Source organism: Xiphophorus hellerii, chromosome 3 (assembly GCF_003331165.1).
Source record: "Xiphophorus hellerii strain 12219 chromosome 3, Xiphophorus_hellerii-4.1, whole genome shotgun sequence".
NCBI lineage: Eukaryota > Metazoa > Chordata > Actinopteri > Cyprinodontiformes > Poeciliidae > Xiphophorus > Xiphophorus hellerii.
In genome coordinates, this window is record NC_045674.1 from 8,498,043 (window position 1) to 8,513,614 (window position 15,572).

The following is a 15,572-nucleotide window of genomic DNA, read 5'->3' on the forward strand; positions in this document are numbered from 1 at the left end:
TCTCTTTAATTCAGTATAATTCAGATACCAACTTTATCATCTTTAGCTTACAGTGTTTACACTGTATAAAACACATGTCCTCTTTGAATGACAGGATCTGTCAGTAAGTATATTAAAACTTGTTCAGTATTACCTTTTTCTTTTTTTGACTGTTCTTTCTGCCCCTAATGCAGCTGTGCTCTGGGTGAAGAACCATATTGCCTGTATAAGAAACTGCTGCTGGTTGTCCCACTGGAAGGTGAACCTCCTCCTCCTGAGATGCAAGTCTTGCAACCTCTAACAAGTTTTCTTGCAGTATTTGCCCTTTATTGACCTTTATCATGGGATGGTGTGTTTAGTGTGTTGTCAAGTGTTAATTTTTGCTCACATAGGGCAGAAAGTTAACTTTTAGAATAATCTCTCCAAAGCATCTTGTTTTGTATGATTACCAAGTCCTCTACATTGATTCTAGCAGATTTTAATCAAACTTTTAATTGCTTTCTTTCAACAACTTTCTTCTAGGCACCTTTGATTAGTAACCCAAAAGCTCACACGTGCTGTTTGTTTCCTAACAATTTCTGTTTCAACAACATGAGCAATAATTATACACAACTATACTATGGAAGTGACTCTATATGCCCATGTGCTGTCATTTCTAACTATAACATTTTTATTTTGTTTAATCTTATTGTCTGAGAAGCCAGTGAAATTAGATGATGAACTCAGTGACAAATTAAAGCCTCAGGTGGTTTTATTCATTCTAAAGCACTTATTGGGTAAAAAAAAAAATTAATAGCATATCAGCACGCCAGCCCTTTCACACTGTGGTACGTCAGTTCCTCTAAAATGCTGTCTAATGTCTCGGCCACAATCCAAGGCTTTCTGGACCACACAGCTAAATCTGAGCCAGCAGACAGAAAGGAACCACTTTGTTACATCACTTTATACACTATTAGGCCTTGCTGTTACCTATGCAATATCTCCCCGGGAACATTTTCATTTGAATGAAAAGTCTGTCGTCTCAATTGGAAAAAAAAACTCTGCTTTTGAACAAAACAAACTCACCCCCCCCCCCCCCCCCCCCCCCACACACACACACACACACACAAATAGATCCAGTTCATTACTGAATGCGCCCTAAATGACATTCATCTTGGGGTTCTTCCAACTACTTTCAATCACTAAATATCCCAGCAGAATACAAAAAGAAATATCCTCTTTACATTCTCCATTCTCCATTATACATCCACCATAATTATCATGACAATATAGTGATATTAGTTTCACAGTTTAGGTGATTATCCCATGAAAAGATGAGGAAAAAGGCTTCTTTTACAATGTTACCGAGCTTCTAATTTGCATATGACTTGAGTAGATTCTACTCACAGGACAGCATATTCCATCTCTGCTTATTATTATTATTATTATTATTTTTTATAATAACTAATACATTTAAACACATTAGGGTACCCCCAATACACTAAAGTGGTCCATGGGGTACTCTAATAAGGTACTGGGGCGCCTGTTCCATGAAATGACCACTAGATGGCAGTAAGAGGAAATGCCTAAAGTTTTAACACTGTAAAACTTATTTAATTTTACGAAAAAAAGTGTAACACACACACACCCACACACACACCCCCACCCACACACACACACACACACACACACACGCACCCCCACACACACAAAACTTTTGCCAACAACTGCATATACTTTTAAACCTTTATGCTCTGCTGTTTTATTTCCTTCTGGTCTTTAAATGCTGATGCGATGTCCTGGGTGTGCAGCAAAGGAGGCTGAGGCTAAAGCATGACGAGCCAGGCCCCGCCCCTTTGGCGTCCAAAATAGAAACTGTAAACAAAAAGCAGCCAACCACAGAGGCTTTCAAACGCCGACACTGTGGAGCATCACTGCTGCTGTGGGACACCGGTCATGTGTTGGATGTTAGGCGAATGGAGCCGCTGCTGCTAGAGCTCAGAGCAAGAGGAAACATGAGCGCTGTCTGTTTTTGAAGGGTGATTTTATCTTCTTGTTATTATCTTCGACGTTTCTGATCCAGATTAGCAAAATGAGAGAGAAGGGGAGCAAAAGAAAGTTAAATATCTCCCAAACAAATGCGCCAGGCTGTCTGCTGCGATCGAACTACAGCCATGCATAGTTCAGCTGAATTTCTATCGGGACACTTACAGAGAGTTGTTTGCGGATTCTTAGTTGTGCTTCATCTGAAAACTGGTATATTTGCGCCGTTTTCATCCCATGCAACCCTTACCAACCATGGCAAGGCTGCGGAGGAAGGCTTGCGTTGCCCTGTTTCTTTTCACCCTCTTCATTTTCGGGTCTCTGATGGGACTGAGGACCCTGAAGCCTACTGACGGATTCTCGGATCTGGCTCCTGGCTTGGAGCTCTTGCCGATCTTAGGAGGGAGGATGTCCCGGGAAGCCACCGCGTCCCCAGTCCAAGCCCGCCCGCAAGGGGGAAACACAAAAGCAGTTCTGTCCAACTCTGGTCCAGAGGGGACAATATTCTACGATGTCCACATCTTTTACTACACTTGGTACGGCAGCCCTCATATGGACGGGAAATACATCCACTGGGACCACATCCTGGTCCCACACTGGGACCCCAAGGTCGCATCCAGCTACCCGAGAGGAAAACACATGCCGCCCGAGGACATCGCCTCCAGTTTCTACCCGGAGCTGAATTCGTACAGCTCCCGGGATCCGGACGTGTTGGAGTCCCACATGGAGCAGATCGGAGCCTCCGCGGCAGGTATGCAGCTCCGTGATGCTCCCTGGTTTGGTTTGGAGTTTCTCTTTACAAATCTGATAGTACGCTGAACAGTTTCAGCACCACAAATAGACTGGACAGCTCCGTAAACTCTCAGTCGATCTATTCCTGCGCTTATTGCTCTCAAGGATTTACAATGAAGTGCAAAAGTGTTCGTATTTCTTAACTGCTTCACTATTTTCGCCATATTACATTCCAAAACATCAATGTATTTTATTGGGATTTTATTTTTTAGACATATACAACTCTTCTATAAAGACTTCAGAGGTTTGGTAGAGAAGATTGAGGAGTAAACATCATTACAAGGAACATAAAAGAAACCAGAAAGGTCAAATATAAAAAATGGTTTGCTTAGAAAACTAACGGCCAAACTTTGAAAATCTCAAATCGCTCACAGCTGGAACAAAATGCCGCAGCTCGGTTTTGACCAAGTCTCGTCCTCCACTGGCTTTTGAAATCTCATTACAGTTTGACTCCAGCAAGGTGGTAGGAGGCTTTTCTTCAGCAGAGCAAAGCAGGTCAGAGCTGATGAGAAGATAAAAAAAAACAGGGATATTCAGAAGACAACCTGTTAGAGACTTCAAAAAGGGCAGAAATTCGTCTTCAAACAGGGGAACAATTTTAAACTATAACAACCAGAGATACAATGAGATTTAGATGGAAGTATAGTTATGTTAGATGAGGACTAAGTTCAGACATAAATTCAGCTGAACCTGAGGCAGGACTTCAGTCGAATCGTAAAAGATAAAAAGCTCTAATCACAAAGGTGAGTCTACAAAGTATTGACTTTAGGGACTAAATACAAGTCCATGCCAAACGGAAAATTTCTATTAGTGAAAAACACATCGATCATTTTTTTTTCAACATCACAACATTGTGTATTTTTGGCTGTCACAATAAATCCCAATAAAATGTCTTGAAGTTTGTGGTTGCACAGTGACAAAATGTGAAGCCCAATGCCTGCATGTTTTTACAAGGCACTGTAAATAGCCTCGCTTGAAAAGTAAAATAAAAAGAATCCATCAGCAGTAAAATGATACAAAGTATTAAATTATCAGCCAGATCCAGTGTCTCCAGTGTTGTGAACTTCAAGTACTTCTTGAAAAGTGTCATAAATTATAAATGCGTACATGCTGTTGCCTTTCCAAAAGCTTCCCCGACTCTAAAAGACATCTGAGGTCTGCTGCAGGGTGTCAAGTAACAGACTCGTGTGTTAGGCTACACGTGACAGGCCCTGATGTTTCTGTCCCGCGGCTCACTGGGTTATTGTACACCATCCGGACTGATGAGCCCTCCATACAATCCTCTGAAAGCTCATCACTTTAACAGATGGACCAGTGGAGGGCTGGCTGCTAATGCTTAGTTAAAACAGCCCAATTAATTAGAAACATAAGTCAAACTATTAACACTTCCGCTTGAGCTGATAAATGATATTCTGCCACATCAATGTCGGCAGCGAAAACGAATAGGAATAGCCACATTGTTTATACACATACATATGAGAGAGTGTTGTACTGTAATAACTTTAATTGATTATTATTTGCATATCTGACGTGCCAGTTCCTGTCTGACGCCAGTGACCAATGTAGTAGCTATAAAGTACCTTCCATTTTTCATATTAGAACTTCAATTTGTATTGTATTGGGGCATTTATAGGCAATAGTGACACCAAACTTTTCTTTTCTTGCCATCTCTTTTTTTTTGCACACCGATGTGCATTGTTGTTTTTTTTTCTATAATGATTAAGAATACTTTCTCTTTTGACTATGGTTTTCTTCCCATATATATTTTTTCATGACTAATAGTTGTTCAGAAAGATTCTCCAACCTGAGCTGAGGTTCTCTGCAGCTCCTCCAGAGTTACCGTTTAGCCTCTTACCTGCTTCTTTGATTTCTATTCTTCTTGAACTGATCTATTTAATGTGTTTCACTGAGCGAATGGAACAAGAAGAGGAACATAAGGAAAAGGAACATAAAAGATCTCTTCAATAATATTTTAAGTCATCGAGTGCGATATGGTTGTACATGGAAAAAAAAATCAGGAAAATTTGAAGAGGTATGAATTCTTTTGTAAGGCTTGGCTAAATCCTTTTTCTGCCAGCATCAATGAAGGATTCTGCATTATGCAGCTCATGCTCAGTGCATGAGCTGTCAAAGCGCCTAAGTGTGCTGAGAGATTTCCTCCTAAACGCGACATGACAGGCTTAGATGAGAAATGCAGATGAGTAAATATAAATACCATGACTACTAGATGAGCAGGATGAAAACATGAAGACGGAAGCGCAGACAGATTTCCAGCCTGAATCATCTCTGTGTTTCCAGGGGTTCTGGTGCTGTCTTGGTATCCTCCCGGCCTCGCTGACGACAACGGGGAACCCGCTGAGGATTTGGTGCCAGCTGTACTGGATGCTGCATACAGACACAGCCTGAAGGTAAAATGCATCAGCACATTTTGTGAGAGCGGAAAAAGTGCTGAAAACTGGTGGAAGAGAAGCTCTGAGAGGAGCAATGTGCTGTAAAACATGGCATTCTTCTATATTTTTCACTGTGTATATCATATTTGTTATTGCAAGAGTGAAGGTTTAATTTCTTTATTGATTGTGCTATTTAAAGTCGACACCTGCTGGTGGACAAGGTCATATTTCATCATTAATGCAGCTAAAGATTTTCCATCATGCTTAACCTTTAACCATGTGGATTCCTACTGAACAGAGCAAAAATAGGCCTATTTTTGCTTCTGTTCACGTTTTAATTTGCTCTTTACCTCTGACACAGAAAAGATGAACCCCAAATCTGTTAAAAATATGGTAGTGCTGATACAAAAATGTCATTTTTAAAGATAAAACTTTTTAGTTTCTAGTAAAACTACACTGGTAATAAGAACAATGAGGCACTGGTTCAGATAATATATAATTTATAATATAATGTTATAATGCTGGACTTGATCAAATACTAAAATGGTAATCATATAACTGCATTATGATCTTCCTTCTCCTCCACCCAATCAGCTTGTGAGCAGAACAGGTTCAGTTTATTGTTGAGCAGGAAAAAATAAAAATAAACAAATTGCCCTTTGCAATTTTAATAAAAAAAATTATAATTAAAGCCTTGTGTCCCCCTGAATACATTCAACTTGACATTATTTAAATGATTTATTTTTAACATTCTTTAGCGTGTAACATTGTGTTAAAAAATGATAACGATGGACCAACCTAAAAGTATCATAAAACATGTCCATGGCTCTCAGAGCCTTCTCCTATTGAGTAACAGAGAATTGGACACTTACAGTTTATTTGCATTGATTTACAGAAGTGGACAAACCCCAACCAACTTCAGCAACACTACGGTCACATTTGGAATCATAGAAACTCCTTTTTGTCTTAATTCATATTTGGCCTAAAAAAAACCCATAACTTTTATATTATGGTTCTAATTATTGCACTTTATTTTTATATTAGTAACTGATATGAACATAAATGAAAGCATGTCACGCCTACCTTCCTATCATTTTAAAATACTGTACTCGTTAATAATGTGCACTGTCTGACAAATAGACTAATATATTTGTTCCCACACGCAGTACGCCAAATGTGAAGATTCATAATTGGAAACCAGGTTTATGAAGCATTAGCAACCTGTGAACAGCTGCAAACTGTATCTGAGTGGAGCTGTCGGTGATGAACTCCAGTTGGTAGAGCTGTGAAAATGAGGGTGGAAGTTGTTTTTAATCGCACAGAAATTCTTACATAAGATTGGAAATGCCATATTCAAATTGATGCAAGAAAGAGTTTCTCATAGTTCAAAGTGACTCTGAGAACATCATTAGACGTCAACGATTCCTGAAAGGCTTGAGCTGTTTTACTCTGATGTCCATTCTCCTGAACTTACACATAAAGATGTTGTTTTTATGACATTTTTTTAATGTCATCCAGCTATTTTGGCTTATGTAGACCAGAAAAATAAAGTTGAAACAAAACATTTACCTGGGCTAAATAGAGAGACACATAGGCACAATCAAACATTACGACCTTTATTTTCAGATGTCAGAAAAAATTAAATAGTCCTGAACTATTTTAGCTGCCTGCTTTCAGTTAGAGTATTGAATATTCACAGATAAACATGGACTTGTAAGGGTATAAAGTTCATGTGAGGAAATCGTTGAGAACAGAGGGAATGGAGGGAAAAGCTGTTGTAACATAAAAAATATAACAAAGCCTATAGTTTACACATTACAGAATGTAATATAAAAAGGTACAGACACTTTGCAAGGAAGTGTGCATTTGCAGAGTTCCTTAATGTGATGATCTTTGATTGCAATTGTATCCCTTTTAGACAACTGTCATGAAGAAAATCTGTACTACTTGAATTTCAAAAAACCAATTGTTTTTAAAAATTGGTGATATAATTATGAAGATGAATGATGGTGATGCAATCCAGGAAAATGACAGTTCATATCCTCACATGAGCATCCTGATGGTTCATTTTTCAGCACAGATAAGAGTCCTCTCTATACAGAGCTCTAGTGAGAAGCAATGGACTCAGGCCAGACTGTCAGATTTTATATCACATTTATGTCTTCAGTTATCTGGCTGGAGGCAAATAAATAAAGTAACTCCAGAGAGACAAGACAAGAACTACCAGAATAGACATGCAACAGTGGGCTTGTGAGGGTTTCACACATAATGCTGTCAGGAACAAAGCTAACAGATAGGGTTTATCACGACGGTTTGCTGTCAGCTCTGCTCTGGTCAGTGTGGCATTTTCATTGAATGCAAGTGGAAAACAATAAGTGACATGCTTCAAAGCATTTTCATTCTGCAACATGTCAGCATCTTATTGAATCAGGAGATTTTTTCTTATAAGCTTGTGAATAAAAAAAAAAAAACATAGTGCAGTTTTTCTAAGTATCCTCCTACCAAGCTTCTTTCACTCTTTCTGCAGAGAGAAACATTTATTTTTGGACTGCTTCTTTTTGTGCAGTCTTAGAATTTCAGAGTGCAGAGTGCAAAGTGCAGAATGTTGGACTGAACCTTTTTTCCTGGGCTCAAAGAATCAAAAAAATAAAAAAAGACAAGTGAGGAGGATGAATGCAACACTTTGCACCAAAGTCATAAGTTTCAGCAGGAATGTTTTGATTTATAGAGTAGAGAAAATCCAAAGATAAATTAAAACATATGCACCTAATACTTAATAAAAATCACATGTATTCATTCCACCTTCCAGAAGAACATTTAAAATAAATCTTAGATGAGTGGGTGTAAACTTCTTTCTGAAAAAAGTATGTTTTTGAAACTAAATATTGACATAAATGACCAGGCACTGATGATATGAAGGGACAACTTTGCATTGCTCTCTGGCTTATAATAAAATTTTGCTGGAAAAAAGAAAAAGAAAAACTTTTGTACACTCGACACCAATCATTCCAGCAATCCCACACTACACACCTAAAAAAAAACCTTCACCTATCTTTGGGTAACGTTACAAAAGAAACCAATGGAGTTTTCATTATATAAGGTGAAAGGTATTTTCAGCAGCTCCCACACACAGCTTGCGTGTTGTGCACAGCAGAGTTGGAAAGCTCTAAAGCACAACCGCTGCTGCTGCTGATTCTCGACCTCAGCTTGAACCGGCGCCGAAATAGTCTCTCCGCCCAAGGGAGTGCATGGGGGTGGTTTGGTGGGGACAGGGTTTGTGGTGGTGGGGTGTCCTGGGAGCTGGGTGCAGGGAGGAAATGAGCAGAGGTGAAGTGAGCATCAAAGGTCCCATGAGTCAGTTTGTGCCTCTGAACAATCTGCACCCTGAGGGGCTATAAAAGTTCTGTCTCGTAAGTAGGCCATGTCAAGTGCACAGGGGAATACGGCCCATGGGTGCCCTGTGATCAGACAGACTGTTTTATTTTTGTCTCTGGATGACAAAATTTTTTTCTTGTGTGACCCATTGTTGTTGTGTCTGTCCACGGGGTATGACCACAAAAGAAAGTGGCACTCTCAATTACAGAAATGTCCTAAGCTTAGTTGAAATGTATCTAATTATTGCAAAGATCTGGAGCTTTGTGTTTGCCCTAATCCCTCCCTTTGTGCTTTCTGCATGAGATGGCATTAAATTCCTCCCTGCTCAGCATAAATCATGCTGCAGTTGTCCCAGGGTCATGCTGTCAGTGTTTTTGAAGTATAATAATGCTTGAACTCATTTACTTAAAATTTACAGGAAATTTATTGGGCAGTATTTGGGCAAATTAGTACTGTAGCGGGTCTACTCCGAGCTGCAGAGAAACAGATTTGTGTCTCCCCTTTGGGTGATAATCATGTGGCTTTATATCCTCAGCTTCTCAGAAGAGGTTCACACCAAAGGCTCACAAAGTCCAGAAAGTTGTGGCTTCATAAACTTAGATTCAAAGCTATGATTTATACTTTCTAAGGTCTGCAGTTACAGAGAAATCAAAGCAACAGTTTTGTTGCCCATAAAGCCTGTCAGAATCCTGACAGATCATTCACAGGGTCTACAAAAGTACTTACACACCATTTTCGTCACAATACAACAGCAAATTTCATATTATTTCTATGTTTTATATTTTATATGATATTCCAACACAAAGTGTAAATGTCTGAAAACTCGGACATGCATTTTGGTTATGTGCATTTTCCTCCATAAGTCAATACTTTGAAGAACAATATTCTCAGTTCACTGCAGTTCCTCCGGCTTTACTCCGCTGCTCTTGGCTGCTTCTCTAATTAATGCTGGCTGAACGCTCTCTGTAAGTTAACATTTCTGTGGAAGCAAATATCCTGCTCCTTGCAGATTTCTCTTCTTGTGTCAAACGAACATGAGTCAGATCAACAAATAAATATTAATAGTTAAGCATGGACAATAATGCGGATTTTAAATGATGACCTTTTCATTAAGAGGAAAATGGCTATCAAAACAAAGCTGGCCCAGTTTGAAAAAGTAATTTGCCCCTGAAAGCAGCCAACTGCTATCAAGCATGCAGGATAACTGGCAATGAGTCTTCTACATCACTATGGGGTATTCTGACCCATCCTATCCAGACTTTTACAAGGCAACGTTTGGTTTGTTCTCTTTACATTCACTCAGACGGGACTTGCTGGTATGCTTTGGATCGTTGCTTTGCTACATGACCTAAATACGCTTGAGATTAAGGTCATAAACTAATGACTGGACATTGTCCTTCAGGATTAACAGAATTCATGGTTCCAATAATGACCACATATTCATCAGGTTCAAAAGAAGCAATGAGGACGTGGACCATTATGCTATGTTTAACTGTCTGTATTGATATTATTATTATTATTATTATTATTATTATTATTATTATTTACTGGAAAGTGTGTCAGATGTAAAAGTTTAGCTTTTTTTCACAATATAGCCATGTCTTGACAGGTTGGCAGTTGGCCCAAATGATTTCCATTTTTAGATAAGATGCTTTGGTTTGTTTTAAAATGAACCATGCTTTATATTTCACAGATGGATCTATACTGGGACTAAACTGAACTCTACAAATTAAGTGACTGGGTTTTCTTTAGGGGCATCAGAGTAAATAGACTGAATGTAAATAAGCATCACACCTTTCATATTTTTTTTTTTGTAAAGCAGCTTCAAAACTGGATATCCTTTTGTGTGAAAGATACTTTTTTAAGGCACTATGCAAACATCCGCTTAGTTTCTTAGTGGACTTATGATGAATGGTTTCCAGAAGTGCTCCATATTTGTAATACAGACTCCCACTGTGCCAAACAACAGTGATGTGCTTCAAAATCTAGCAAAGATTACATCTGATATAACACCAATGATGTACTACACGCTCCACGGTACTTAAGGCTGAGCCCAGCTTTCTCACTGAGCTCCCTTCATGACATCCATTTAGTCGCTGCTGTCATTTTAAAAGGCAATTTTTCTCCTCACATTGTTCTCTGTGGATTTTCACTGCTTTTAAAGTGGTGTTTCAATCTGAATTATGCATCATCAAACTCACTGAATTTTCACTCCTCCTTTTAAAATATTCAGCTTTAGCACCTTTTGTGTACACGCCATTTCAGTTCTTTTGTAATATTACAGCTTTTTACTTTGCCATTAACTGAAAATTGATGTTTCTCTTAAAACACAGAAGTGTCTCAGAGGCCTTCCCAGGGGGTTCTGCACAGGATAAAAAAATATATATATACATTGTTGGTGAATTTGGCATGAAAGCGCAGGAGTTCAGTTAGTAGTTATTTTCTTTTTGGAATTATTGCCACAAAAATGCTATAATATGCTACAAGGCAACATGAAGCGAATGTTCTTTATGCTTTTTTAACTTGGGGCAAAATCGTTACTTTGTTTTGAAGAAAAAGCAGTGGTAAAAGGATTTCTAAGTCTGATTACATTCAATAAAATTTGACTTAAAAAGCCTTGTACTGAGTTATTTCTGCTTAACCTCAGTAATACATTACTTTTAGCCCTATGCTCAAAAAGGTTAGCTATCAGCTCAGGGAGGATCACTTAGATATTGGCAAAAGTTTGGATTGTGGTATCAGTTAAAACACAATATGTATTCTCTTGTGTGTTTTTTTTTTTTCAGGTTGCATTTCAGATCCAACCCTACAGAGGAAGAAATGACCAGACTTTGCACGACAACATCAAGTACATAATTGACAGGTAGGTGCTTGTCTGGCTGAGCTTCATCACTGATGCAACTCAAACAGAAATCCATTAGATTTGCATGCATGGCTGAGGGAACAAGGGTCAAAACATAGAAAGACTTTTAGGTTGTTTTTCTAGATTATATAAGGCCAGGTTCATGACTTATAAATGGGTTCTTGATATGAAAGCAGTTTTCTTTTCAATCTTTTAGTATCAAAGAGGGCATAAGGAAAAGTGTGCATGAAGTACACTCTTAATTCAAAGCCTCCAACTTAAACCAAACTCTTACAGTTGTGCTGAAAATTGACATATTTTACCAAAGTTGGTGAGGATGTGTCAGGTAAAAAATGTACACCTTTCATTTGATGGCAAATAAACTGTAAAGTAGTCTTTACTACTCTGTCACTGAAGGCGAATATTAATGTTTCAAATAACAGCAGACATTTCTATCATCTGACAATATAGCTCTTTGCATTAAAGCACTTACAATCACTAAAAGCAATCCAAAGATTCATCACACTTCATCAGCACGGGGAACTGATGTAAAGGTTGTTCAGTAGATATTTAGTGACAGCCTTTACAAAGAGTTCAAGCCTCAAAAGATAATTGCTGAAGAAGTTAGCAATTCACAGAATTCTGTATTTAGGCAAACTATAGGAAAGTTGCGTGGAAACAGAAGGTGTGGTATAGAAACAAAGGTGAGGTGCACATGCAAGAGGGATAATCAAAGCCTTTTGAGGAGGATGAAGGAAAACCCTTTCAAAAATTGTGGAGAATCACAAAGCATGCTACACTTGCTTCAAGAAGCACCTCAAACTGATCAAATCAATACATGGGCAAAAGTATCTGGCACCTTTCTACAACGCCATATGAACCAATATCTAGTTAAATGGCCATAATCTGCTTAATTTGCCCACAAAATCACTTTGCCTAAAATCCAGAGAATGAAGTATTCAAGAGGAAAATGAGAGACAGCAGAACCAATAATGCAGACGAACTGAAGGTCACTACCAAATAAACCTCAGCACAGCCAGTGCTGATGATTTACCACACTGTTGCGGTAATTCATGCAAATGGAGCCCAGACTTAGCATTGAGTGTGCAATAACAACATCGACGCGTTTTCATCGACGGCTGACAATTTAGAAAAATCATTTGTAATCTTATGTAATATTCTAACTGACCCCAGGGCTTTTATTTGCTGTAAACTGCAATAGAAATGCTTGAAATGTATCACTCTGTGCGTAATGTTTGACTTTTTGAATTAAATTACTGAAATAAATTGCCTTGCTGATGTTTTCTTCACATCCTCGTCTCTGAAGGTATGGTGATCATGGGGCCTTCTACAAGTTCACTTCCAGCACAGGGAAGAGTCTTCCTCTCTTCTACATCTATGACTCCTACCTGACTCCACCAGAGTCCTGGTCTGAATTTTTGACTCCCACCGGCTCCCACAGTGTGCGCGGCTCCCCATACGACTCCATGTTCATCGCTCTGATTGTTGAGGAGCGTCACAAGCATGACATCCTGGCAGGTGGCTTCGACGGAATGTACACTTACTTCGCCTCCAACGGCTTCTCCTTCGGCTCTTCCCACCAGAACTGGAAGGCCGTTAAGGCCTTCTGTGACGGGAACAACCTCCTTTTCATCCCCAGCGTTGGGCCCGGTTACATCGACACCAGCATTCGACCATGGAACAACCACAACACTCGCAACAGGGTGAACGGTCGCTACTATGAGACGGCTCTGCAGGCGGCCCTCAACGTGAGGCCGGAGATCGTCACCATCACGTCTTTTAACGAATGGCATGAAGGGACGCAGATAGAGAGGGCCATGCCTAAGAAAACCGTGACCCGTGTGTACTTGGACTATCAGCCACACGGACCTGAACACTATCTGGAACTGACCCGCCGCTGGGCCGAGCAGTTCAATAAAGAGAAGCAGCAGTGGCTGATGTGAGCTTTAAACAGAATTATGCTCCACAGCATCAGAGTGATCATGGTGGCAACAAATGCTCATTTTTGTGGCTAAAACACAGTGTTCCGGGTCTTTTGGGAAAACGCTGAGAGAAATTTTTGCTGAATACTTAATAGTCCAGGACTCTGAAATGGGCATGTCTTATTTGTTCTCGCGCCTCTTAATCAAAAACAAAATGTGAAGTCCATCTTCACAGTGTACAGTTTTTCTCTTCATCACTAAAGGATTTTAATTGACTTGACTGAGATTATTGTTTTGTTTGTGCATGACTTGATTTGTATCACTTCTCTTAGACTAAGGTGTGGAGTTGAACATTTACTTGAAAACAATATAGAAGAAAATCACATTTATATATTAAACCGATGAAACATCTAAATTAAGAGCATTCTTAGCCTTTATGTGGAATAACCATACAATATAAAACTTCAATAAATTAAAAAAAAACAAGAATCAGATTCACAAGCTTTGGTATATGTTAATTCACAAAGGATCAAATTGTCCCATGGCATCTCCATTATGTGCTTCATATAGCCATCAGGAAGGTTATTTAACCTGTGGCAGAAATTATTTAAATTGGTTGGTTTTCTGACATGGATCTAGCTATTGAGCGCACAAAGTGTGGCCTGAAAAATTATGTGCTGCTCTGAACCGCAACTGAAGAATGGTACAAATTGGGCCGGACAGCACAGATGATTAAAGTAGATTGGCATTTTTAAAAAAGTTTTAGGAGGAGATTTTCGCTGATAATAAGAAATCTTCTTTAAATTGAGAATGTTGAGTACAATACAAATTATTCATATTCAAAAACGAGATTAGCATTTCTTATTACAAATATATCATTTATGGCTCACGAGTCAGTATGAGGCTAGCCAGCATTTGAACAATGTACAAAGTGTTGAGAGGTGATATCATCATGGTGTGGGTTTTACTTCCAGAGACGCATAGAAAAATGAAAGAGAAGGACTTCTTTCAAATTTTTGAATTTCACCTCAGCTTAGCAGATAGAAGATTGAAACTTGGACATAATGGGGTATCCCAACAGGGTAAATGATCCTGAATACACATAAAAACCTGCATTGGAAGGCATAAAGCAGGCTGACATTAAGAGAATAGCCATTTCAACAAGGACCTCAGTGTTGTTAAAAAAAATGTGCTGACTTTGTGCCAGGAAACCAATCACATTAAATGAACTCGAATTCTCCCAAGAAAAGTGGCGAAACATGCCACCGCAGTTATGCCAAGAGAATGTTGATGACTACTAAGACTGTAAGATGGAGGGACAATGTTAGTGTGCATGTCTGAAAGAAATGTTTTTTATCTCTGCGTGAGTCACAGGTTATTGGAGACCATCTCTCCCATGACAGTAAAATAAATACAGCGCACTAGTAGCAAGTCAATGACAGGCCCAACACACAAATCTATTCACCACTCGTATAAAGGTAATTCACCTCAATACCACATCACTTCTGGTTTTTCTTCATCTGTTAGCAGAGGAACCTGCTGCCCTGCATTTACCTGATGTCTTTCTTTCCCTCCAAAACAGTTAAATCATCAGCATTGTCTACTGAATGCAGAGTGACACTAATCAACCTGGATGGGAGGTGGCATAACACAAGAATATTGTCATCAGTACAATTCAAATTTAAATTCAAAAACACTTCATTCTTCACAAAGGGTAATTTAATTGTTCCTTGGGCAAGTATAGCTCAGTTAAAGTGTCTATAAATATTTGTATCTTCTATTCATTTTTTGTATAAGAAAAAGATGCACAAGACTAACAGTATCTTTTACTTAGCAAAAGAAGATTTAGTAGCTTATCAATGCTACAGTTTTTTGTTTTTTTTTTACAATTAAAAAAAGGACTTTGATATCAGTTAAAGAAAACCTTTCTGAATCAGCTGTTTGGGCTAACTTTAGTTTGGCTCTTTTGTGTATTGTTGACTGATTTTCCACAAGGTCAATATCAACAACTGATGTTGTTTGTAACACTTTCTTGTGAACTTTTAAAGTAATTATGAGCAATGTACCTCTAGATTGTCTAAAGGTCTTTCATACTTTTAGTTGACTTTTTTTTTTACTCAAACACTCCAGAAGGATAGGCTATTTATAGTTGAGACAATAAACTCTGTCCTAAAAATCCCCCTGGAATCAAATTTCTCTTAACACATTAACCACATTACAGTCAACTTA

At 38.7% G+C, this 15,572-nt stretch overlaps 1 protein-coding gene across 1 annotated transcript; it reads left to right on the forward strand.

Moving 5' to 3' along the window:
• Positions 1–1,698: 1,698 nt before the first annotated feature.
• LOC116717641 (glycoprotein endo-alpha-1,2-mannosidase-like protein) lies at positions 1,699–15,442 on the forward strand. The gene is made up of 4 exons (XM_032559155.1): positions 1,699–2,752; positions 5,092–5,201; positions 11,345–11,421; positions 12,728–15,442. Exons 1-4 carry the CDS (start codon positions 2,239–2,241, stop codon positions 13,362–13,364), a joined length of 1,338 nt encoding a protein of 445 aa, XP_032415046.1. The 5' UTR covers positions 1,699–2,238; the 3' UTR covers positions 13,365–15,442.
• Positions 15,443–15,572: the final 130 nt, after the last annotated feature.

Excerpts from the sequence above, each read along its gene's own strand:
- LOC116717641 (XM_032559155.1), top strand. The coding sequence starts at position 2,239 with ATGCAACCCTTACCAACCATGGCAAGGCTGCGGAGGAAGGCTTGCGTT. Across the intron at positions 5,202-11,344 it reads CATACAGACACAGCCTGAAG|GTTGCATTTCAGATCCAACC; the intron begins GTAAAATGCATC and ends TTTTTTTTTCAG. Across the intron at positions 11,422-12,727 it reads ATCAAGTACATAATTGACAG|GTATGGTGATCATGGGGCCT; the intron begins GTAGGTGCTTGT and ends TCGTCTCTGAAG.